Below are 26525 nucleotides of genomic sequence, written 5' to 3'. Positions count from 1 at the left end.
ATCACTTTGCCAACAAAGGTCCGTCTAGTCAAAGCTGTGGTTTTCCCAGTAGTCATGTATAGATAAGAGAGTTGGACCATAAATAAGGCTAAGGGCCAAAGAATTGAGGTTTTTGAATTGTGTTGCTGGAGAAGACTCTTGAGAGTCCCTTGGACTGCAAGGAGATCAAACCAGTTAATCCTAAAGGAAATCAACCATGAATATTCACTGGAAGGACTGATGCTAAAGCTGAAGCTCCAGTACTTTGGCCACCTGATGCAAATATGCTGGGAAAGATTGAAGGCAAAAGGAGAAGAGGGTGGCAGAGGATGAGATGGTTAGATAGCATCACCAACTCAATGGGCATGAACTTGAACAAACTCTGGGAGATAGTGAAGGACAGGAAAACCTGGAGTGCTGCAGTCCATGAGGGTCAAAAAGAGTTGGACATGACTTAGTGACTGAACAACAACAGAATAGGCACCAGATGGAAATGGACCACTCTATTATAACCGCAGGTAGGAGTAGCCCCAAAGGACAGCAGTCAACCCTCCCTGGGGGCAAAACTCCAAGCAATATACTTTGTCATTTCCTTTGTGTGAAGGAAGCGATGGACTGAAGCACAGACATACACTAACTCCTACTAACTAGCAAATGGTTTGGCTAGTTGGTCAAGGGCACAGAAGAAGGGTGGGATTTCGGACATAAGCAGGTCGGGGTAAGGGGCATATACACGGACTTCTGGGAGTGGGTGCAAGGCATGCAGATCTCTGTGTCTCGCGCTAATACTCACCAAAGACCATCGAGGCTCTCCAGTCAGAGGGTCAGGTGTCCCACCTTGTGGAAATCAACCATCGTCTAAACCTAGCCACCCTGCTGTTTTGCAAAAGACCCATACAAGGATGGCCCCAGTGGCAAGGATGGAGGCTATGAATGCACCTGACAACTTGGGCTCCCTTCCATCGAGGCTGATCTAACAACAGCCAACAACTAGCCAACCAGGCAGCAGCAGGCAGCTGCACAGAAACGTTGGTTAGGGAGAGCAGCCAGTCACCTGGGCGCAGGTCAGTTACATCAACCACCTTCCAGCTTGGAGAAGGCAACGATTCATCCTTACTGGAATTGTTCAGTTCAGTTCAATCATTCAGTCATGTCTGACTCTTGGCGACCCCATGGACTGCAGCACGCCAGGCCTCCCTGTCCATCACCAACTCATGAGTTTACTCAATTGAGTCAGTGATGCCATCCAACCATCTCATCCTCTGTCATCCCCTTCTCTTCCCGCCTTCAATCTTTCCCAACATCCGGGGCTTTTCAAATGAGTCAGTTTTTCACATCAGGTGGCCAAAGTACTGGAGTTTCAGCTTCAGCATTAGTCTTTCCAGTGAATATTCAGGACTGATTTCATTTAGGATGCACTGGTTGGATCTCCTTGCAGTCCAAGGGACTCTCAAGAGTCTTCTCCACCACAGTTCAAAAGCATCAGTTCTTCAGCACTCAGCTTTCCTTATAGTCCAACTCTCACATCCATACATGACTACTGGAAAGACCACAGCTTTGCTTAGATGGACCTTTGTTGGCAAAGTAATGTCTCTGCTTTTTAATATGCTGTCTGAGTTGGTCATAGCTTTTCTTCCAAGGAGCAAGAGTCTTTTAATTTCATGGCTACAGTCACCATTTGCAGTGATTTTGTAGCCCCCCAAAAAGCTGGAATTGTTATTTACTCCAAATATGGGTGGCATTTCTAGTTCTTCAATCATCACCATCCAAAGGTTGAAAGAATGCTCAATCCAATACCCAAGGCAAGAAGACCCATTTTATGGCAAAGGATCTGAGACAATGGCCTCATGAACATGGGCTTCACTGGTGTTACTATATACCCATCACCCAGAAGCAGCCAGGTTGAGAGAACAATGGAATGATTTCATTTCCACAAGCTTTAATCTCCTCATCTGCAAAACACGATTATGAGCAGTGATTGTACTTCTCAAGACTGTTGTGAGATTGGATGCAAGTACTCAATATATGACTTGTTGTTTAGTCACTAAGTCGTGTCTGTGGCTTCCCTGGTGTCTTAACAGTAAAGAATCTGCCTGCAATCCAGGAGATGCAGGATATTCGAGTTCAATCCCTGGGTCAGAAGATCCCCTGGAGGAAGCATGGTAACCCACTCCAGTATCCTTGCCTGGAGAATTCCATAGACTGAGGAACCTGGTGGGCTACTGTCCATGGGGTCACAAAGAATCGGGAACAACTGAAGCGACTGAGCACACATGCATGCAAGTCATGTCTGACTCTTTTGTGATCCCATGGACTGTATGTAGCCCACCAGCCTCCTCTGTCCATGGGATTTCCCAGTATTCCCAGAATACTGGAGTGGGTTGTGATTTCTTTCTCTAGGGGATCTTCCCGACCCAGGGATCAAACCTGAGTCTCCTGTATTGTAGGTGGATTCTTTACCTCTGAGCCACCAGGGAAGCTCCCCAATAAATGGTAGGCATTATTATTAACTCAATTAAATTGTCAGAGACTTTCTGCCTTAGGAGGAGCTGGTGGTCTGGCTTCACTAAGCCCAGTAGGACTGTGGATCCCAGTCTAGTTTGACCTGCTTTGAATACTCTGAGCTGTTCAGAAAGTCTCCAGCTTGAATTTCGTCTTTTAGCCACTAAGCAGCTCAGCAGAGATGTTGTCACTGAGCAGAACTGGAACGGAGGAGAAAAGCTGATGCAGAGCGCGAGAAACTGAAACAAAAAACCGAAACTAGAAACTCTGACACTGATTGGCCACTTGGAGGCAATCTGAAAGGGTGATAAAAAAACCAGCCTGAGGACTGTTACTTCACTTCTGCTCCCTTCTAGCAGCAGGCTCCATCCAGGCAGGAAGATTCTTTCTCTGCTCTCCTCCAAGGTAAACCCAGAAGCTATAAAGTGTGCCAGGCTGCCTGCCTGGGAGCCTTATTCCATAAGAGCTAGAATGCCCATTCCTCAGGGAGGCTATACTCCTGAGTGCCCGGACTAAGACTGGTCTGAAGGGATGGGTTGGTGGGCTTTTAGGGGCTTGGGTTGCAAGAAACCCCAAGAGTCATGAGATTTAGCTTATAGGTGCTGTGTCAGCGGCCTGTGGCCTTAACCCTGTCACTTCATTTCTCTGGGCTTCAGTTCTGTAAAAATGAGGATCAAGCTACTTCACCTGCCCAAAGGACTGGATGATTTCTGAAACCCCTTTATTATAGGATCTAATGTGATGGTGAGTTTATCTTTGAGGATAGACGAAGGGATCCGAAGCAGATGTTCAAAGTGTGGGTGTGGCATCAGTTAACTGTGGCTTTAAATCTTTACTCTGCTTCTCCCTAGCTGGGTAGGCTCAGGAGTGTCCCTTTTCTGAGCTTCAGTTTCCTTATTTATAACATGTGGTTGAGAACAATGGTACCTACTTCATGAGGTTGTTATAGGTATAATTAACCTCGTGCCATAAAGTGCTGAGTAAGTGCTCAGTCCAGGGGAAGTTTTGGGGGATTTCTGCTTGCTTGTTTTTATTTCAAGGAAAATGCATTGAATGGACAAAGATCACATTAAAGGTAAACTGTGGTGGGGGCAGGGAACTGTGTTTCTATTTTGTGGTGTAATGGAAAGAGCATAGGTCTTGGATCCTGCCGGTCTTGATTGTGTGTCTAGGCTGCAGGATTTGGGAGTGACCGCCGGCAAGTTCCTTTATCCCTTTCTGCTTTCTGAAAAGTGAAGTTAATCTGAGGCAGCGTTTGGTGCCTGTCATATTCAATGCACTGGAAGAATAAGTCTATCAACAACCATTGTTTAGAAAACCCTATGTGACAGGTCCTGTTCTAAATGCTAGAGATCCAATGGTGCACAGTTGCAAAATCCACAGCCACCCCCTAAAATAGGCTCTATTAACACCCCCACTTTAGAGTTAAGGAAACTGAGGTTCAAAGAAGTCCCGGGTTTCCTGGTTAAGGTCACACAGCCAGAAAATTCTCACGACCACTAGAGGGGCAAAAACATCAGCGTCGCTGGTGCAGCGAAGAAACGAAAAGCCTGCGGCTCCTGAGAGGGGGTCCTGGGCTCAGTCCAGAGCACCTTGATGCTTTTTGTGGACTTATCCTCGCATCGAAAGGGAATTACCACCGAACGGGCGTGGTTCCAATAAGAGGACCGTCTCTTTCCTCTGCCCCTGTCCCAGGGACGGTGACAAAGCCTTGAGCTGCGCCACCATGCGGCAGAAGGCAGTATCGCTCTTCCTGTGTTACCTGCTACTCTACACCTGCGGCTGCCACCAGGAGGAAGGTAAGGATCTTGGGGCACCTAAGGATTAAGAAGCGGAGAGTTTCAGGATCCCTCGTTTAGAGACCCAGGCATGCCTCTGAATGAGAGGAGCTATTCCAACGGACAGCGCGGCGGGGGTGGGGGGTGGTCCCTGTAGCCAGAGCCCCAGGTTTGAATCCCTGCTCTGTCCGTTCGTCCATTCTCTCGAAATGTATTCAAGCCAGTTCTGTGCCAGGCCCGGCGACCTGCGAAAAGCCGCTATCCTTCATTGAGGCTCTCCAAAATGGGAGGATGGTGGTCCTACCTGTCCGGGTGGTCTGGAGCTTCGGGCACAGAATAGGGGACCTTGCTCTCCACTGGGCTTTGTCCATTCTCCTTCCAGACGAGAAAAGACGCTCAGAGGAAAACAACGACTCGAGCTTCTGGGGCATGGTGACCTACATGGCCGTCGGAGGTGGTAGGTCTGCAGGGTGGGGAGCCCGGAAGATGCAGGCGGGCCCTGCAGCCGGCGTCCCTCGCCCACCGCCCTCCTCTCCCTGCAGGACTCATGGCCGCGGCACTGCCCGTGCTGGGCTTCGCGGGCACCGGCATCGCCGCCAACTCGGTGGCCGCCTCACTGATGAGCTGGTCGGCCGTGGCGAACGGGGGCGGAGTGCCGGCCGGGGGGCTGGTGGCCACACTGCAGAGCCTGGGTGAGTGCGGGCAGGGCTCCTGGAGGCGGGAACACCCGGGCCAGGGGCCTCCTTTACTGTCCTGAGCCCTTTTCACAGCCTAACTCGGCTCTACACACCGTGGGGAAACTGAGGCACCCACCTGGGGACTAAGGGATTGACTCCAGTTCTCCCATATAGTTAGTACCATCGCCAGTATTCAAGCCCAGTCAGCAGGCCTTCTCACTTTCAGCCTGTAACTACGGAGGCCTCACCCATGCTCTGGCCAAGTCACAAGTCTCAGTTTCCCTGTTAACCAGGATAAGCATCCTCACTTTAACACTTTATGAAGCTCATCCATCCCAGAAAATCAGAGTGGCAACGAACCAGTGAGAAGTGACCCAATTCAAAGTCCTGCCCATCCTGGTCTTGCATTTCTTGAGCATCATGACGGGGACAGATACAGAGCACAGAGTGGTGCTTCTGAAAAACCTGCTTTCACTTCTCTTTCTGTCTCCCCATCCAGCCCTTTCTTTTTTCGTTTCCCCTCTCTCCCTCTCTCTAAGGCCTCCCACATCCTTCAGAAAAACCACCCCTGACAAACTGCCCCTCTGCCTTTCCCTCCCTCTTCCCTCGGTTCTGGATGACAACAGCCCCAAGAAGCGGCCCAAGAGGCCAGGGCCCTTCTCAGAGCGGGCAGCGGGCAGCGGGCAGACGCAGACGGAGCCACACCCCCAGCGGTGGGAGAGGAAGGGGGTGGGCAAGCCCAGCAACAGTCCTGTGCTGTGAGACGGCTGTCCTCTCACATGTCACAGGGTCGTGACAGGTTGTCCTGTCCCACATGGCGGGGACAAGGTGGACATATCTCACTTGCAAAGCGCCAGCACCCACCGAGGCCTCCACCAAGGAGGCGGTTCGCATTACCAATAGCACAGCGCGTCTGCTGCAGACATGAAGAGAATGCGCTCTTATTTTTGTCATTTTCATCTCGGATTTGAGATGGCAAGTTGGCAGGGTGGCGATGGGAGTCCCTTCGCAGAAGTCCTGTCCCCTCTGGGCCTCCGTTCCTCTGGCTGGAAATAAGAGGGTACACTTGACCTATTGTTTCCCCACATTTGGATCCCTGGGCCTGGTGCCTGGGCCCCAAGGGACCCGGCTGTCATTTGTCTTACAGGCGCTAGCGGTGGCAGTGCCCTCATGGCCAAGATCGGGGCCCTTCTGGGCTATACTGTCCACAAGCAAGTCGAAAGCAGACAGGAGAGAAAGGAGAAGAAGTAGCTAGCAGCTCCCTGGAAGCCCCTCCTTCCTCCTTGTCTTCCTTTTCCAGCTGCAGTCCAGAGCTTCTTCTGTAACACTTGGCAATGACCGAGGTAAAAAAAAAACACACACACACAGAATAAACGTCTCTCAGAAAACACTCGGGCCTGCTGTGAGTCGTGGTTGCTATGAGAAGCCCAACAAGATCTTGCTCTGGTGTGCCTCATCCACACACCCCACCCCCACGCCCCTCCCCAGAGCCCCTCACAGCTCCTGGAGCACCACCAGCTGGTTTTGCCTCTGAGCCTTGGTGAATTCTGGTCTCTCGGCCTAGGACGTCCTTCTGAAGCTCGCAACCCACCTCACACATACCTCATCCCCCAGGACTCCTTCCCAGCAGAGCATTCCTGCTACCCCTGTCACAGCCGGAGCGCCCAGGCTCCATTTCACAGGGTGTCTGGGGGGGCAGATTCTTCCTGTTCTCAGTGAGCAAAGCTTCCGGGTACTTCCCTGATCAGGTAGGGATGGAGAAGCCAGATCTCCATTCCCCAAAGAAGCGCTAGAGGGGTCTCCCTCAGATAAGGCCAGGCCTTTGTCGTGGGGAAATGGTTTAAGAGCAGCTTTTGTGGGGATGGGGGTGGTCAGCGAGGCCTCCCTTCCTTTAGAGAGCTCTGGGGACAGGGTGGGGAGTTTGCAGCTGGAGCCCACACGCCTTCTGAGGGGGAAAGGGAGGCCCAGCCCTTGGGAGGATCTGAGGTTCAGGAGGCCCATCCAGGGAACCAGAGTGCCAGGACCTCGGTTAGGGAAGGGCAAAGAGGCCCCGGAAACCAGTCAGCAGTAAAGCTCAGGCTGGTTCTGGCACTAATGCAGAGAGAGACAGACTCGAGCTCTGGTTCCGGCCTGAGTGGGCGTGCCAGCCACGATTCCAGACCAGCCTTCTAGAGAGATCCGCACCCCTTGGGAAGTGGCCGTGTGTGAACCACAAAGCCGGTCACTAAAGGCCCCAGCCAGCTGTCCTCAGGCCTCCCCCACCCAGCCCCACTGCTAACCCAGAATTTCTCCTTCGAATACCAACGTGCAACGGCGGCTAAGAGGCTGTATCGTGCTCGCTCCTGTCTCCAGGTCCGACGCCACCCTGCAGGTGGCAAACAGTTGGCCTCAGCTGGCTCACCCCAGGCCCCCAGAGAAGCCGGGTTTGTGAAAGAGGGGGCACAGGTGCTGGAGGCCCCACCGGCACCTCAAACACTGTCTCCACAGTTTGTTCCAGGAGCGGAAGCTGAGCTTAGTTCCCTGCCCTCAGAGTCACCACAGGGCATCAGCTGACTCCCGCCTTGGTGGACTTCCGCCCACGTCTCAGGCGCCACACTCTCCCAGGCCTGCTGATTGCACCCCAGTTTGTCCACAGAGTTGATATCCCAGAGATGGAAGTGTGTTCCCTCAGCCCCTTCACAGCGGGCACTGCATCTCACTCATCTCACCTCCCCAGCGCCTGGCATACAGCAGGTGCTCAATATATGTGGGTAGAATTGAACCTGAGGCCAGTCTCCTTCCATCCACCAATCCTTTCACCTCCCCCAACCTTCACGGGAGGCAGGGGCTGGACCGCTTGTTCTTTTCCTGGGGAGCCCTTGATAATACCCGCTGTCACTGCCATGCGGGCCTCAACCCCCTTTAACGCTGTGGTCAGGTAAACACAGGCCCCTAACTTTTGCTCAGTATTCTCTAGCACAGGTGAGGCTGGGTTTTCCATGAAGCAGAGGAGCAGAGTGGTTAAGGGTGTCCCTCCGAGCCCCACAGACCCGGGTTCGAAGCTGCCCTGCCCTCTCCGACCACGCTTCATGCCCTGCAAGGTCCCCTCACTGCCCTGTGCTGCGTTCCTCCCCCGTAAACCGAGAACAATAACAGCATCTGTGTGTTAGTCGCTCAGTCGTGTCTGACTCTTTGTGACCCCATGGACAGTAGCCCACCAGGCTCCTCTGTCCATGGGATTCTCCAGGCAAGAATACTGGAGTGGATTGCCATTTCTTATCAGACCAGATTAGATGAAATCATGAACAGAGTTTAGCACGATGCCTGACAAATGCTAAACACTCAGTAAATGTCCATTATTATTATGAATAGGGACTTGCATAAAGCAAAGAGGAAATAGCCAAATAAAACCAAGAATTAGATAATCTAACTTTGGAGTCTGGGTTTACTTTGTAGGGCTCACAGCCCTGGATCTTCTTTCTTCCTAAGGGTGGGCATCCTGCCCCCAGGGGCATACACCATCCTTAGATATCATATTGCCCTGAACAGCATTTAAAGCCAGAAAGAGGTGGACGACTCTGGCTCCAGATTTTAGATCTGAGGCCTCAGCAGTTCTCAAGCTGAGTGACACTGGCAATGACCTGTCTTTAAGGTGATCCTCTGCCTATCACAGGATCCCTTTGGGCTGGTGCAGGATAACTCTTGACTTTCATTCCACAGCATTTACTGGGCACTCACTCTATGTCTGGCACTGTGCCAAATATTAAGGACACCGCAGTGGAAGAGACCCAGTTCCTACTTACTTGGAGCCCCTGCATACAAATTAGAAGCCCCTCAGAATATTCATGGCCACCCCCCTCCCCCCGGTTCTCCTTCCCTGTCATCACCTCCTCGCCCCCATCTCCTTTCACCCATCCTGGCCCTTGTCAACTTTCATGGACTGCAATCATCTTGTCCATAAAATATGAGACAGAATGACGAACATAAACCCAGAATTCGCTAGTGCAACAAGTCAGGAGACACTAATCACCTTTGGACTCCTCCCTGGCAATGGTCTTCAGAAAGACACAGCACCAAATCCTGGCCCAGCTCCAGAGTGGGGCGCTCAGGCAGGTTACTTGCCTTCCGTGAGTCCCAGCTTCCTCCTTTTTAAAACAAGGGGAGGTTGGACATCTGAGTCTCTGGGCACTTCCTGCTCTAAAACTGCTGAGCCTGAAGCACAGACTTCTGAATCCCCTAGGTCTGTCAGTCCCAACCCCTGAGGTTTTATTTTTGGAAGCAGCCAAAAGCCATCTTGTGGTGCCAACTTTGGTGACTAAGGTGGGTGATGGTGCTGAGAGATGCCTATTTGGTCACAAATAAGGGTGGCTAGAAACTAGCAGGGCCGTTCCTCACTCTGGGACCGCACCCTAAGACAAATCCAAAAATAGATCCCATCTGTGTGGCTGACTTGATGGAAAACAACGTTGAGGTCCTCTGACATCATCATTTCTTTCTGGACCTCAAGGTCCTAGTCTATAAAACAGAAGAAGGGGAGAGCTGGACTCTCGTCTAGACCTAGAATGTCTTTCCAAAGTGCTCAAGTTAGAGGTGTCTTGCTCTTTGATAAAAATCCCTTTATCTAGAGATTTATTTTATTCTTTAAGGGGCCCCCTGGCCCCCAAGACCCTTGAAAGTCCACTCACTCCCTCTCCGGGCAGGCTTCCCACAGTCTCACTGTGCTATGCACGAGTATGACCACCAGGTGGCAGTGCTGTCCCAGCCTGAAAGCCGCCTCAGCCTGACTCATCCTCCCGCAGCTCCACTATAATCAACAGCTCTCCCTGGGGCCAGCCCCACCGAGGATGCTAGAGACCAAAATGATTCAGGCTCTGCGCCGGCTCTGCGGCAGGAGCTCCTGAAGCTCACAGGAGTGGTCAACGCTGAGGATGCCTGCAGGGCTGCCCTCTCCTCTCCTTCCAGGCCCTCGGTCCTGCAATGCTGGGATTTCCAAACTCCTGACCACAGCAATCAGGACACCCTGAGACCGGATTTCACTTCCAGGCTCACAGCCCGTGTTCCCAGACCTGAGTCACGGGGGGTTTAAAGGCAACGAGAGGAGCACTCCACACAGACCCTTCTTGTCGGGACGGGAGACGGTGATACCCGGAACAGGGCATCTCTGGACCCAGCCTTGAAGGGGACCCGGGCCAGGAGAGGGCTTGGGTCAGCAGCAGCTGGAGGGAGTGGAGGCAGAGGGGGCCTGTGGCTTCCTGTGAAGAACTGAAGAGCCACTTCCTTTAAGCTAGCCGGTGTGGGGGAGGGGCAGAAGGTTAGGGAGCATGGACTTCCCGGCTCAGGGGGAGAGGAAGGCCCTAGGAAGACCCTATGAAGAGGCCCAGAGCAGCCTTCTATTTCCTTTCCCTCTAGGGGTTTCCATGGAACAGACAGAGCGGACAGGCAAGGTCACACCTTTTCCAGGTTCTGTGAAGCCACAGGGAGGTCAGATTGGGGGAGGCTCATTTGTACCAGATCAGTAAATAAATGGGGTCTTGATGGCTCAAAGAAACAGGCCCAAAGGTACCGCCAGGTATGTAGGAACCTAGGCTAGACATTTGCCCAAAGGGGCCCTCCTACCCCACCGACCTTCCAACGATAGCCTTCTTTACTCTGGGGTCTCCACTCAAATGTCACCTACTCTGAGAAGCCCCCCTTGACCACATTTTAAAGGAGCCTCCTTTTTTCTTGCTACCACAGCAGTTCCCAAACTTATCTACAGCTGGAATTACCTGGAGGGATCAAAACATACTGATATGTATTTTACCCACAGAAATTATTTAACTGGTCTGGGGTGTAGCCTGGGCTTTGGAAGTTAAAAAAAAAATCTCTGGGTGATTTTTATGGTGCAGACAGACAAGTGTGGGAACCACTGTGCTCACATGTCATCCTGTTTTAATTTTCTGTATAAGGCCAGTAAAGAATTGGAGACTTGGAGGTCCTTGGTGGTCCATTGGTTAAGAATCTACCTGCTAATGCAGGCAACATTGGTTTGATTCCTGGTCTGGGAAGACTACACATCCCTCGGGACAACTGTGCCGCAACAACTGAGCCTGCATTTTACAGCCCGTGCTCCGCAACAAGAGAGGCCACCGTGATGAGAAACCTGCACGCCGCAGCTAGAGCAGCCTCAGCTCACCGCAGTTAGAGAAAGCCTGCGTGCAGCAACAAAGACTCCACGCTGCCAAAAATAAATACATTTTTAAAAAATAAATTAAAAAAAAAAAAGAGCATCTTTAAAAAAAAAAATTAAAGAATGGAGCCTTGGTTGCTTCAAGAAGCAGACCCAAACACTCAACCCCAAGTTCAAGTCTAAGGAACCTCAGAACCTAGTCCCAAACACCCAGATCCAAGGTTTTACTTATATCACCTCATTTAATCCTTACCACAATTTCCTTAGATGTTATTAGGAGCTTCATTTCACAGAAAAGAAATGAAGGTAAAGAGATGTCAAGTCACTTCCCTGAGGTGAACAGCTGGCAAGGACTTGAACCCAGTCAGCCTCACTAGGACAGTGCCTGGCCTCCAGAGGGCACTCTATAAGTAACTGCCCAAGCAAGGAATTTAACTTTAATCTCCTTCTGCCTCAACCATCCAACCCCATTCAGCTGAGCAACCAGGCAGCCTGTAGATCTATTTTCTAATTATTTCCTGAGTCTGTTCACGGGTCTCCACCCACATGGCTCTCCTCTCAGCATCCAGGTCACTAGCCTCAGGCCTAGAGGGCACCCACAAAGTCCTTCTAAGAGGTCACCCTGGGTCCACTCTTGATCCTTGTGTTCACTCTTATGTATTCTCCACACAGGGCCAAGGAGATCTGAAAACAAAGGAGATCAAGTGACACTCCCCCAAAAAACCCAACCCATCACACTTAGAATAAAGTTTCACTTCTTTATTTTGGCCTTTGAGGTCTTTAATAATCTGCTCCCCCAAATCTCCAGAGTCTTATCTCACTGTGCTTCCCCTCCCCCAACTCTTTTCCAGCCATACCGGCCTCTTTTCCCTTCCCAGAACCCTGCAAGAGCCTGCCAAGTTCAATGCCTTTCCACAAGCTCTTTCCTCTGCTTGGAACACTTTTGTTACTTCAGGAGTCAGCTGGAAGGTAACTTCTCCAGAGACCCGAGCCCCCAATCTAAATTCAACACTCCTTTATTCCGGCAGCTGGTTCCTTATGTTCCTAGAATTGATCACGGTTGTAATAAAAGCATGATCGGTGTAAACATTTGTTACTGTCAGACTTGCTCACTAGACTTGAGCATTCTGAGATACAAGCACAGGGCTCATCGGTGTTTATCACCAGCACCCAGCTCAGCGCCTGGCACACAAGAGACGCCCCAAAGCTTTGGCTGAGCGGACAGTTAAGATGGACAGCTGGATGCACAGACCGATGAATGGGTGGATGAGTGAATGAGTGAATAAATACATTTTAAAACTTAGAAAACGATTCACCTGCCTGTACATTTCTCAGGGTAGCTATAACGTGCGCGATTTACAAGGGAGTTATTTTCACCCTTCGACAAGCCCCACCCACTGGCCCTTCGAGGCTTTTCCCAGGCCCGGCCACTGGGCGGGACTTCCAGGGCCGGATGAGTGACGTCACGGGGCGTGCCCGGAGTCGGCCGCTGCCTCCTGATTGGCGGGCGCCCCGGGCCGCGGCTCTCACCGCCACTGCCGTCGGCGTGGAACCGTGGGAGCTGAGCCGAGGGAGCTCGGCGAGGTGTCCCCGTGGACCTCGGCGACGCCGTCTGCAGATGCGCCGGCCTCGGCTCATCGGGGTCCCCTGGGGCACGTTCACGTAGCGCTGAGCCTTTGGCCAGGCTCTCCCCGTTCTGCCGGGAGATGGGACAGCGCAGGGGGCCCGCGCTGCGGCTGGACCGCTCCCCGCAGAGGGCGGGGCAGAGAGCTGGTGACCAGACCTCTGAGCGCTCGCCGAAGCGCCACTATTTCGGGCCTCTGACCTCAGCGAGGAAAGTCCCAGAAACACAGCCCCACACACCACCACCACCCCCCAACTCTTCTGGACACGCTTCATCTCTTCCCCAACCCCCCACCGCAAACTCAGACCCCAAAGATCTGGACGAGGAGTAGCACTGGATTCCTATTGCCTCCGTCAGGCTCCATGCCCGCCCTGTAAGGCGGGAGATGCTGTTCCCATTTTACAGACGCGTGAGCTGGGGTTTCTGGTTGGCTGCTTTTTATCTAAGGTCGCACAAATGAGATAGTGGCCAAGCCAGGGTAGACTTGAAAGCCCAACCTCTTTCTTCTACCTCTCAGCTTGGAGCCTCTTGTCTACTGACCCTGCTTCCAGAAGCATCATGAGATCCTGAGGGTCCACGGCTCCTGTTCCACACAGCTGGATCCCACCCACACTGGGGCCTCGGCAGCCAGCTAAGAGCTGACTGTATATCAGGAGTCGCCCCTTCCTTCTGTACTTGGTCACTGCCCAAAACCACGGAGGGACCTAGAGTAAAATTAGGCAGTGGCCAAGGAGCATTCTGGTAGCCATCAAGTCCCTGAAACTAGACTGGGCCAGTTATTTCCTGCATGACCTTCAGTGGTTTCCTTTCTTGGAGCCTCTGTTTATCATCTGTAAAGGGGGAATATTATCCCTCCCCGGGGTCTCTGTGTGCCGGTTTTCAGGAAAACTGCTCTTCTTTCTCCCAGGTCTCCGTACTACTATAGATAATAATGTTTAAATCCTCAATAATTAAAACCCTCCTGAACCCTCTCAGAGAGTATGGCCTCCTCTTCAGGGTCCCTGTGATGGCAAAACGCCAGCATAAACTGCATATAACCTGGTCCTTGATGGAAGTCACAGATCCTGCGTGGGGCAGGCTGCTTCAGCCGCTCTTGGCCTCCATCTCTGCTGAGGAACCGCTCTCTCATCACCTCGACTCCCTCTCAGTTCTGTGGCCTTTGCAGAGCCGTTCCCCAGGGGAACCCTGTCTCTTCTGCCTCCTTCTGTTATCCTCTCTCGCTTCTCTACCGCCCCCCCTCTGCCCACAATTGTTTATCCATGCCTACTCTGTGCATCCGTCACTGAATAAGCTCAGTGCCAGTCCTTGCAAAGGAGGAGACTGACAAGGAAACCGAGTTATAATTCATGCACCCATCCCCAGTCCTATTGCCTTCCCCGGTTCTGCCCTCAGCGGTGCAGTCTGCTCTCTACATCCTGATAAAAGGGAGGTCAGAACATGTCACTCTTCTGCTCAACCCCCTCCCACGCCTCCCCAGCCCAGAGGAAAAGCCAGCGTCCTTGCTGTGACCTGCACGGCCTGCCTGAGCTACCTCATCGCCTCCCACTCTCCCCTCTGAGAGCTCCATTCCAGCTGCACGGTCTGCCTTGCTGTTTTTCAACATGCCAGGCATGCTCCCGCCTCAAGCCTTTGCATTTGCCCTTGGTGCCGCTGGAATGTCTTCCCCAGGTATCCCGGTGACCTCCTCCCATCACTCAGGTGTCTCCAACTCTTTCAAGGGCTTCCTTGAAATACTGAATACTACTTCCTACTGCCTTCTGTCCTTTTATCTGCTTTATTGATGTTTTCTTGGCATTATCAAGTGACAGATAATTATTTGCTTATTGTGTGTTCCCCTACTTTCAAGACTGTAAGTCCCATGAAATCTCCTATAGTTCCTCACCCCTCAAGGGAAAAAAAAAAAATGAGGGAGGGAGAGAAAAGAGTATCAGGAAACTATAAAAAAAGAAAGGCAACACTCACCATACTACTATAGATAATGTTTAAATCCTCAGTAATTAAAACAACTTGCTTTGGCTGCAGGAAGAGACAAAGGAGTGGGCTGGGCTAGAATGTCCAGAAATAGACCCAACTGTACACAAGAATTTAGTACTTGATCAAAGTGGCATCTCAAAGTGAAGAATGGACTTGCTAATAAATAGTGTTGGGACAGCTAGGTAGCCAACTGGGAGGGCAAATGAGATCTCTACCTCACATTAAAGCACTAGGATAAGCTCCAAAGGGGTCAAAGTTTTAAATGTTAAAAAATTAAAATAAAAGCACTAAAGGAAAACAGGAGAATCTGTAATCTCATAGTGGGAAAAGTCTAACTGATGACTCAAAAACTAAAATGTCATTAGGAAAGATTGATAAAGTCAACTATATAAAAATCAAAAACTTTTGCATGGAAAAAAATCATATAAATTTAAAAATCACATAAATCAAGTCATAAGATGAATGACAAAATAGAGGAAAAGATTCACATCTCAGATCACAGACAAAGGGTCATCTCTCTAATTTATAAAGAATTCCTGGAAGACCACTAAAAGGATCAATGATCTAGTAGAAATAGGCAGATATGAATTGACAGTTTGCAGAAAAGTAAATACAAATGGCTTTTAAACATATGGAAAGAAGATCAAACACAGTTGAAAAAATGAAAATCAGGAAAAACATGGTGGAATACTATGTCTTATCCGTCTGGTGAAAAATCCAAAAGTTTAATAATATACTCTGTGGGCCTTTCTGTAAGGAAACCATACTCTCACACCTGCAAATATAAATTGGTGCAAGTCCCCAAAAGGGCATTTTGGCAAAATCTATCAAAATTACAAATGCATCCAGATATTCTACTTCTGGGAATTTATCCTTCGGATATACTTGCAGAAGTGAGAAATGATGTATGGACACGATTATTTTCGGCAGCGCTGTTTGCAATAGCAATAGACTGGAAACAACTCAACTGTCTGTTAGTAAGTGCTGGGTTAGGCAGAGTACAATCCATCCACAAAATGAGGTACTATTTAACTGTGAAAGAGAATAAGGGAGATCCATGTATCCTGACAGGGAAAGGATATCTGTAAGGGATAGTAAGTTTTAAAAGCAAGGTACAGGTACTTCCCTGGTGGTCAATGGCTAAGACTCCATGCTCCCAAGGCAGGGGCTCTGGTCAGGGAACTAGATCCCGCATGTTACAACTAAGACCCGACACAGTCAAATAAACAAATAAATTTTAAAATATATATGTTTAATTTAAAAAATCCAGGTGCAGAGCAGCATATATGATATTCCACCTTTTGTAGGAGAAAGGGGGAGAATTATATATACAGCGGACCCTTTAACAATTCAGGGTTATGAGCTCTGAATCCCTGCACAGTCGAAAATCTGTGTACTGCTATGTCTGCCTCAAAAACGAAGGAATTGGTAAATGACTCACACAAAAGCAGGAAGTGGGGGATTCCTTAGTGGTCCAGTGGCTAAGACTCTGCACTCCCAATACAGTGGTGCTTGGTTCGATCCCTGGTCAGGGAACTAGATCCCACGTGCCACAACTAAGACTCTATACAGCCAAATAAATAAAAAATAAATATTTGAAAGAAAAAAAAAAAAAGCAGGAAGTGGGAACAGTTCAGATAGAATCAGGATTCAACTTCAGTTCTTTTGATTCCATGGACTGGGATCTCTAATCAAACACAAACTTTCCCCCACACAATTAAGTTAAAGATCTATAAAATGAAATCACTTGAAATCTCCTGCAGATCTTAATATACCCATTTTACAGCTGGGGTTTGTCTAGGTACCATATTTATTGGGGAAAAAAATCCTTGTATAAGTGTACCCACACAATTCAAACCCATGTTGTTCAAATGCCGACTGTATATTCATAATCTTACTGAGAGGCAGTATAATCGGTGATTCACAGCACAGGCTCAGAAGCCAGACTGCCTGAGTGCAAATGTACTTTTGGGTGCCAGGCTGGGTTCAATAGTGTCCCACCAAAATTGATGTCCATCTGGAACCTGGGAATGATTGTGACCTTATTTGGAAATAAGGTCTTATTTGCAGATGTAATCAAGGTAAGACAAGGTCATCCCTACATTCAGTATGACTAATGTCCTTATAAAAAGAAGAAAATTTGGACACAGAGACAGGCACACACATATGAAGACAGAGACTGGAGTGATGCATCTACAAGCCAAAGAATTCCGAGAATTGCTGGCAACCACCTGAAACAAGGAGATGGGAGGCTTGGAACAAATTCTCCCCAGAGCCTCCAAGAAGGACTGAACCTTGCTGACCCCTCAGTTTTGGACTTTTAGTCTCCAGAATTGTGAGAGAATAGATTTCGATTGTTTTAAGCTACCCCGTTTTTGATCATTTCTTCTAGCAACCCTTGTAGCTGTAGTGGTAATATAGTTACTTAGAAGCTGTGTCATCTTGGGCAAGTTATTTAGCCAGCCTCTCTGTGCTCCAGTTTTCTCATTGGTTCTGGAACCAATCCCCAGCAGATACCGAGAGACAACAGTCACTGAGTCTCTATATTCTTGGACAAGTAATTCAGCCTCCCTGGGCCTCAGTTTCCCCATCTGTGAAATAGGAACAATGATACTGACCTTTCTGTACATTTACTGTGCACAGTAACCCAACAGGCACCTCACACGCATCATTTCACTTCATCACATAGGAGATTTTATCAATATACCCATTTTACAGATGAGGAGGTTTAAGGAGTTTAAGCAGCTTGTTCAAGGTCACCCAGTAAATCAAGGAGTCAGGGTTTGTCTAGAGGCCAATGTCAGGGTTATGGAGACAAGGCAGTGTTAATCAGTTCAAGCAGACCCTGGGTCAGACCCCAGCTTGTTCACTCATACACTAGTTGTGTGACCTTGGATAAGTCTCTGGAGCTCTCTGGCCTCTAACCTTATTCACTGGAAGAATGACTCTACTTTGCAGGGAGATGATGCAGGTTGAATGTCTAGAACAGGGCCTGGCCTACAGTAGGTGCTCAGTAAAAGTGTCCCTGCCCCCTTCCTTCTTTGCCTTCTCCCTTGCTTCTTTCCCTCCTCTGGAAGGGATTTCCAGTCCTGTGGGCTAACCTAGCTGAATCGAGACACAGTTGGTGTTCCCTCCTCCCATATTGATGAAGACCAGAGGACTGCTGGGGGCATCCCCCACTCCCAGGGTCTCTCCATTCCCAGGGAGCCTCAGCCTGCGGCCATCTGAGGGATGGTCTCCAGTCTGATGTAGACACAGCCCAAGCGGAAAAGGAAGATCCCAGCCCCAGGCCTGACGCGGAAACCACAGCGTTGTGCCACCTCATTGCATAGTGTGTGTGTGGCTGTGGTGTGCACACAGGAGATAGAAGCATTGGCACTGTAGCGGGGGCGGTGCGGGGGGAAGTGTCTGCCCCTCTGCTCTATGTTGAGTGACCTGCTGGGACCATGACCTGTTGGGAGGTGAGCGCATTGTGTGGACGTCTGTTGGCACGGTCCAGCTGGTACTTGTCAAAGTGACAGCCCAGTTGATCTCTAAAGCAACACATGGTGGAGCAAACAGGAATTGTACCCCGAGTGAGCCATACTGGCTCACTCTCTTCCTCCCACCGCCCATTGCCACTGCCTACTTAGCACCCTGGCCCCCAAGGGCCTCGGGTCTCACAGGCTGCAGGAAATACCAGGGACCACTGGGGCAGAGTAACCTCCCCCACCCCAGCAGGGCTCCTATACTCAGGAAATCAGCAAGCCCCCCATAAAACAGGAGGGACTGCAGGTAGACTGCAGAGACACCCTTGGAAGCAAGGGTCTGAGCTCAGCAACGCTCCCCACTTCAACCGGGAGTCCCATACTTGAGAAAGGGTTGCTGAGGAAAGGAAAGGAGTCCTGCCCAGAGGCAGAGGGATGGCCAAGTTAACCTGACCCTTATCTGGAAGCTCCAGGGCACCAATGGGAGGCTACATCAGGACTGGCTTCTCCTTGGTGCCACCGACTTGGAGGCAACATTGGATATTGGACCCCAAGGCCTTGGTCTCCAGCATCACCTTGGAAACCACACTGAGGGACTGCATGTGGCTGAACTGGAGTGCGATAACCCTGAGGGGCGGGAGAGAGCATGAGACTGGACTTCCAGGCACTCCAGAATCACTGGACTGCAGACTCGGGGCTGAAGGAGTTCTCTGGCAGCCTCCAAGGCCATACACAATCTCCACCACTCTTCTCACTCACCTCTGAAATATCCCAATCCACCCCATGAAAGACTTCAACTGCCTCTGAAGGACTCCTGATCCCTCTGAAATAATCCAGCCTCCCCCAGAAGACTTCAACCTTCTCTCTAACATTCCAGCTTCTCTCTGAAATACTGTAGATCCTCCTCACTCCCCATACTCTAGCACAGAGGTCCCCAACTTTTTTGTCTTCACAATTTTTCCACAGACCAGGGGTGGGAGGATGGTTTCAGAGTGATTCAAGCACATTACACTTACTGTGCACTTTATTTCTATGATTATTACATCAGTTCAACCCTCAGATCATCAGGCATTAGATCCTGGGGGTTGGGGTCCCCTGCTCTAGCATCTTCTGAACCCAGCCCTTGGTGAAGTCCTGTAGCTCACCCGCTCTGCATCAGACAATATTCCAACCGTCTCTTGAGTACTCCAGCACTTGCTTTGAAACTGCACTCCACTTTTAAACTGCAGCTCAACTTTCAATGTGTGCTCCAAGTTCAGTACTCTTGTTTTCTGTCTGCAATATGCCAACGTCCTTAATACTCCTCACCCCACTAGAGTACTCTAGTCCTCACTCTCATTATAGTCTCCATCCCCAGTGAAGATCTTCCAGCCCCTTCAGTAATACTCCAACCCCACGCTATAGCCCAAAACCTCTGGAATGCTCTGCCTGGCCCCAAAGATGGACTCCCAGGCCTGCCTAGGACGCAGTGAGAGGTAGGACTTGCCCTGGCAACTCAGTCTGCTGTTCCAATGCCCTTCTGAGCCTTATATGGCTCCTGGACGTCAGCATAGCACACAGTGTCAGTATCCCTTCTGGGAGGAGGCTCCCACCAGCTTCCTCACAGTCCTCCAGCCAAACAGACTCTCCTTCTAGAAATCTTCCCCCCGCTCTGCTCAAGTTAAGAGCCCCACTGACCAAACATGATTGTAGTCCCCAAAGGTTAGGGGCACCCAGGGTCTGGGGGACAGTACACTGCTGACCTGCCTGGTGGACTGGTCAGGAGCTCCCTGCCTGGGTCAGCCACCCAGGGTAATCCGACAGGTTCAGTCAGCCCCAGCGCCTGGCCGGTTTCCCCTTGTGCTGCTCTGAGACACCTGTCCTGTGGCTCCATAGGTCTAAGATAAAAAGGCAGTTAGGCCAAGGCCAAATGGCCTCTGTTCAAAGAACACAGTGACCCAGTATGGCCCCTGTGTCACCAGAGAGCAGAACTGGGCCCATGGGGAGGGTTTGGGGGCCACCGGCCCTTTTCTTTGCTTAAGGGTCACCCACTGGGTCACCCTTATGTGAGGGTGAATGTCGCCAGAATCTAGCAAGTCCCTGACCACAAGGTGGCTCCATGGAAGGGGCTATTAATTGTGGGTTAGCAAATGGAAGGAACTAGGTTCCAAGCCCAGCTCTGTTGTGTTACTTTAGGTGGATCACTTACCTTCTCTGACCTTCAGTGGCTTAGCCTTTGAAACAGGTAATAATCTCTTTTAAAAAAATATTTATTTTTTTGGCTGCATTGGGTCTTAGTTGTGGCACTGGGGCTCAGTAGCTCCACAACATATGGGATCTTAGTTCCCTGGCCAGGAATTAAACAGTGTCCTCTACATTGAAAGACAGATTCTTTTTTATTTTTTTTTTAATATTTATTTATTTGGTTGTGCTAGGTCTTAGTTACAGCATGTAGGATCTAGACCCCTGACCAGGGATTGAACTTGGGCCCCTTGCATTGGGAGCACAGAGTCTTAGTCACTGGACCACCACGGAAGTCCCTGGAAGGCAGATTCATAACCACTGGACCACCAGGAGAGTCTCCAGATAATAACCCTTATTTTGCCCTGTACCAGTTTGCTTCAAGGCTCAAGTGAACTAGTAGTTATAGAATGAATCTTTCATTTAATAAATATTTATTGAGTGCCTACTATGTACCAGATCTGCATCAGACATAGACATAATATATTTATTATTTCTCCCTGCACCAACCAGTTTATGAGCATGAAGAAGGTAGAATATAGAGTGGTGGTGGAGAGATTCCAAAACTCCTGTTCAGACATCCCTCACTGGCTCCTAACAGCCTGTTGTATGCCTGCTATGTACAAGGTACTTTCAAAGACATCATATCCTTTACTCCTCATCCTGGGAGATGAGGAGTTCTGGTTTTACTGGTGTAGAACTAAAGCTTAGTGTTGTTAAGTCATGGTCTAAGATAACATAGTAACTTATGGGGCCTAAACTTTGGTCCATCCTTCCTTTGACAAAGAAGAGGTCAGAGCAGCACCACGCCCTGCTGCCCTCCATGAACCAGGTCTGTTCCTGGAGCCAGGACCACTTCTATCCTCTGAGAGTCCCTGGTCCATACAAAACAAGAAGACCGGACTCCAAGCCAGACATCTGAAGGTTGAATAGCCCTCATAGGGCATCTTGCCCCACCCTGTCCTTGTACAGATCAGGAAACAAAGGCCCACAGGTTGATAGACACTTGTTCGAGGTCACACAGCCCATGAGGGGCCCTGCCTCTTACCCAAGTGAAGACTTGTTGCCTGTAAAAGACAGCATGCCAATAGCCCTCCTTCCCAGATGGTGCTAGTGGTAAAGAACCTGCCTGCCAATGCAGGATACATAAGAGATACGGGTTCGATCCCTGCCTGGGTCGGGAAGATCCCCTGGAGGAGGGATGGCAACCCACTCCAGTATTCTTGCCTGGAGAATCCCATGAACAGAAGAGCCTGGCAGGCTTGGCAACCCACTCCAGCATTCTTGCCTGAGAAATCCCATGGACAGAGAAGCCTGGTGGGCTACAGTCCATAGTGTTGCAAAGAGTTGGATAGGACTGAAGCGACTTAGCACAGTACAGACCAGAAGTGCTTGAGGGTCAGAGAAGGGGGAAAAAATGCAACCTGCCTAGAAGACTGAGCCTGCGCAAGAAAAAAGGAGAGAGAGGCTGCCGGTCAGGGGGACCTCTGGGCCAAGGGTTGGCAATCGGACTAGTGTGCATCACCAGGGGGTCCATCCCCTGCCCATACAAGAGGCCAGGCCACGAGGATCCCCTCTGTGAATCACCCTGGTGCCTCCTGAGACCAACCATTCTGCTGCTGAGCTATTCTGAGAATGTGGTTCTTCCTGCTCCTGAACTGAAACTCGGCCGCCCGAGGCTGCGCCCGCTGGTCAGAATTCTGCTGTCTGGGTCTCCAGAAGGAGCATCAACCCAGAGCCACTGGGGTAGGGGAGCGGTTCTACCAAAGTTCTCGCCAGTGAGCCATCTCCTACTTCTCCTTGAGAACCCATCAGACACTCCCTCCTCTGGGGAGTCATCCTTCTCCCTCAAGCAAGGTTCATTCCTTCCTTTATTCAACTTATTTTTATTTTTGGCTGTGCTGGGTCTTTGTTGCTTTGCTTAGATGCAGTAAGTGGGGTCTGCTCTTCGTTGCAGTGTGCAGGCTTTCTCACAGCAGTGGCTTGTCTTGTTGCAGAGTATGGGCTTTAGGGCACCTGGGCTTCAGCACTGCAGCTCACTAGCTCAGCAGTAGTTATAGTCCATGGGCTCTAGACCGAGAGTTCAACAGCTGTGGCACAGGAGCTTAGTACTCCGAAGCATGTGGAATCTTCCCAGACCAGGGATTGAACCTGTGTCTCCTGCATTAGCAGGCAGATTCCTATCCATTGCACCAATAGGGACGTTCCCTTCATTCTTATTTTCAACCAACGCCTATCTATTGATGTGCTGGGAACTATTGCTATGTTGGGAAGATCTAGGGACAAAACCCCCGCCCTAGTGGAGCCGAAAGCCTAGGAGGGAGAGAGGAAAACACATTGACCAATACACACCATGATAGCTGTGTTTTTCCCAAGAACTCTGTAGCCAAGTTTTATATGTTACGTTTGGCAATGATGTTGGCTTTTTGGTCTCTTTTCATATAGCACAGTGACCCCTGTCTTGCCTTTAAAAAAAAAAAAAAAAAAAGACAACAAGTTTTTAAAATGCCCAGGTCAGTGGTCTTCCAGAATGTTCCACATTATAGGTGAGTGTGAAGTTTCCCTCTAGTGTTATTTACCCTCTTCCTCTAAATCTGGTATCGCTTGTAAGTGGAAGTTAGGTGGAGAGCACAGATTGGCAGACATTTTCTGTAAAGGAGCAGAAAGCAAATATTTGGGGCTTTGCAGCGCATACAGTCTCTGTTGCAAGCATTCAGCGCCGCCACTGTAGCATACACACAGCACGCAAATGAAGCACGGCTACGTTTCAGTGCAACTTTATTTCAGGATGTTGAAACTGAGATTTAATGTAATTTTCGTATGTCACGCAATATTATTCTTTGATTTGGGGGAACCATTTAAAAATGTAAAAACCGGGACTTCCCTGCTAGTCCAGTGGTTAAGAATCCGCTTGCAACGTAGGGGACACCAGTTTGATCCCTGGTCCGGGAAGATCCCACAATCTGCAGGGCAACTAAGCCCACCCACCACAGCTGCTGAAGCCCCGACACCTAGAGCCTCAACAAGGGACACCGCCGCAGTGAGAAGCCAGAGTACAGCAATAAAGAGTAGCTCCCACTCGCTGAAACCAGAAAAAACCTGGATGTAGCAACGAAGACCCAGCACAACCAAAAAAAATTAGCAAATTTTTTTTTTTTATGTAAAAATCATTCACAGTTCACGGGCTGCACAAAAACAGGCAGAGACCGTCTTTGACCCATGGTTTGCTAAGCCCTGATTGGATTTAGGTTAAGCATCTGTAACAAGAATTCTTCATAGTGATGGTGATTATCTAACAGTCATTGAAGGAGGAGGCACAAGGGCCAACTTACACGAGTTACGGCTGAGTTATGGGATGTCCACTAAATCTCTCCATTGAAAAGAGAGAGCCTCTCTGCAGAAGCCCGTCAGCCGTGCAGGACTCCTTCTGCATCACGTGAATACTGTTCCTCACAACCTTTCACCGAGGCACTTCCCCGGTGGTCAAGTGGTTAAAAATCCGCCTGCCAAGGCAGGGGACATGGGTTCAATCCCTGGCTGGGGAAGCTCCCACATGCTGCAGGGCAACTAGGCCTGTGCACCACAACTACTGATGCCCACGTACCTTAGAGCCCATGCTCCAAGACGCGAGAAGCCGCCACAGCCAGAAGCCCAACACCGCCAGCTAGAGAGTAGACCCCACTCTCTCTAACGAGAGAAAGCCCACATGCAGCTATGAAGACCCAGCCCAGCCAAAAATAAACTAATCTTTTTAAAAAGTTAAAAACAAACCCATTTACCTAGTGTTTTTGGCACCTTCAATACACTGAATTGGGTCCCCCATCTCAATTCATAAGTTGAAGCCAGAACCCCAATGTGACTATCTTTGAAGATAGGGCCCTTGTGGAAATAATTAAGCTTAAATAAAGCCATAAGGAGCTTCCCAGGTGGCACAGTGATGAAGAATCCACTTGCCAATGTAAGACACGCAGGAGACATGGGTTCAACCCCTGGATTGGGAAGATCCCCTGGAGGAGGAAATGGTAACCCACTCCAGTATTCTTGCCTGGGGAATCCCATGGACGGAGGAGCCACGGGGTCGCAAAGAGTCAGACACTGAGCATGCATTCATGTACCCAAAGCCATAAAGGTGGGGCTCTAATCCAGTGGGTATCCTGATAAGAAGAGACAGTGGACAGTGCCTTCTCTCTCTGCCAGGTGAGAACACATAGAGACGGTGGCCATCTGCAAGCCAGGAAGAGAGTTCTTACCAGAAACCCACCTTGATCTGGAACTGCTAGCTTCCAGAACCCTGACAAATAAATGCTTACTGTTGGAGCCACACAGTCTATGGCTTTGGTATGGCAGACCGAGGTGACTAACGCAACATCATTGAGAGTTCTTGCCTAAATCAATTATCAGTTGAGGTAACAAGATGAAGCTTTTCTAGTTCTCAGATTCCTGCTAGTATATTAGTTGGCATTTTTCTACAAAGAAAAGCTTTCCTTCAAGTAGCAATGAACTGCAGCCTCTCCAAAAAGAGGCAGGATAAATGCTACATTTTCTAAAGGATAGTTTGGAGTTGTTTTTTAATTTTTTATGGGAACTTCTAGAACCTGTTTGTATGCTGACAGGTTAATTCTTTAGAGAGGGAGAGACACAGCGTAAGAGAGGAGGTCACAGAAGGCGTGAAGTCCTAAAAAGGTGGGAAGATGTGGAGTGCAAGTGGAGGAAGGAAGGGGAGGGCAGAAGAAACGATGTGAACTGGTCATCTGGGCAGATGTACAAGGCCAGCTTACTAAGAAATGTGCCGGAGGATTGCTGGGCCTGGTTGCATACATGCTAAGTCGCTTCAGTCGTGTCTGACTCTATGCGATCCTGTGGACTGTAGCCCGCCAGACTCCTCTGTCCAGAATTCAGAATTCCTCTGAATTCTCCAGGCAAGAATACTGGAGTGGGTTGCTATGCCCTCCTCCAGGAGATCTTCCTGACTCAAGGACTGAACCCATATCTCTTACGTCACCGGCATGGGCCCGCAGGTTCTTTACCACGAGCACCGCCCAGGAAGCCCACTGGGCCTCGTCAGTGTTGTTGGAACCTGGGAGCTGTCACCCTGTCTGTCTGGCAGGTGCTTTTCTCCTCCAGACCCAGAGAAGGTGGATAGTTTGATTGCTGTAGGTCTGGGGATTTCCAGGCAAGCACCCTGGAGGGTGAGGGGCGTGGCAAAGGGGCACCATCACAACTGACCACAGAATCCAATATGGTTGAAAACAGAAGTGAGAGCAAGAGAGTGATGGCTGGATGGGAAATGGATAGGAGTGCACAGCTACTTGCTAGCCCTTGGTTTTTAGTTTTGATATCAGTTTTCAGAATTGATTTAAAGGAACATGCAAGCATGGGAACTGTGAGCACTAATGACAGTGAGGGAGGGTGTCCAACAGGCCCCTCCTGTGGCCTCTTTGTCCTGTGCCCACCGTGGGGAGTAAGTGCCACATGGAGGGCAGGGACTGGATCTGACTCCTGTTCGAGCCTCCACCACCCAGCCTGGCACGGGCTAGTGACAGGGAAGGTTGAGTTTGATTGACTGAATTGAAAGAATGATAGCAAACACTTTATATAGCACTCACTATGTACAGGTCACTAGTACACATGTACAAGTCACTTACTATGTCTGAGCACACTGATTTCTCCCAAGACTCCTGTAAGGTAGACTTCCATTTTTCAGATGAAGAAATGGAAGCACAGAAAGCTAAAATAATTTGTCCAAAGTCATGGAGCTAGAAAGAGGCAAAGGTGATCCACAGACCAGGCAGTCTGGGCCCAGAGAGCCCGTATTCCTCATCACTAGGTTATTCTGAATGGATGAATGAGAGTCATAGAATCGGCTTGTCTCTGTGCTGGGTGAAGCCAGGTATCTCTTGTGGTCAGAGCCCAGATCTGGTCAAGAGAGAGCCAAGACAATCATCAATGAACTGAGAACCACTCTGTTCTAGATTGTGACGATAGCCATGAAGGAGACAAACTCGGTGCTAAGGGCAAGAATAAAGGGACCTCCTTAGATGACATGGTCAGGGACGGCTTCTCTGAAGAGGCAGCACTTCAGGTAAAGGATAGAAAAGAGCCAGTGCTGTGAAAAACAAGGGAAAGAGTGTTCTAGGAAGAGGAAACTGCATATGA

General features: G+C 49.8%; 1 protein-coding gene across 2 annotated transcripts; it reads left to right on the top strand.

The window, feature by feature from the left end:
* Positions 1-2730: 2730 nt before the first annotated feature.
* Positions 2731-6326, top strand: IFI6 (interferon alpha inducible protein 6). Of its 2 annotated transcripts, none has more exons than XM_043445920.1 (5): positions 2731-2886; positions 4177-4280; positions 4642-4716; positions 4802-4951; positions 6084-6326. In XM_043445920.1, the coding sequence occupies exons 2-5, from the start codon at positions 4208-4210 to the stop codon at positions 6185-6187; spliced, it is 402 nt and encodes a 133-aa protein (XP_043301855.1). In that variant the 5' UTR covers positions 2731-2886; positions 4177-4207; the 3' UTR covers positions 6188-6326. The 2 variants fall into 2 exon arrangements, with proteins under 2 accessions (XP_043301855.1, XP_043301856.1); XM_043445921.1 differs by lacking the exon at positions 2731-2886 and adding an exon at positions 3143-3225.
* The last annotated feature ends 20199 nt before the right edge of the window (positions 6327-26525 follow it).

This window comes from Cervus canadensis, chromosome 24 (assembly GCF_019320065.1).
Source record: "Cervus canadensis isolate Bull #8, Minnesota chromosome 24, ASM1932006v1, whole genome shotgun sequence".
NCBI classification, from domain to species: Eukaryota; Metazoa; Chordata; class Mammalia; order Artiodactyla; family Cervidae; genus Cervus; species Cervus canadensis.
The sequence above is the reverse complement of the archived record's forward strand: the minus strand, read 5'-3'. Positions and strand labels throughout refer to the sequence as shown.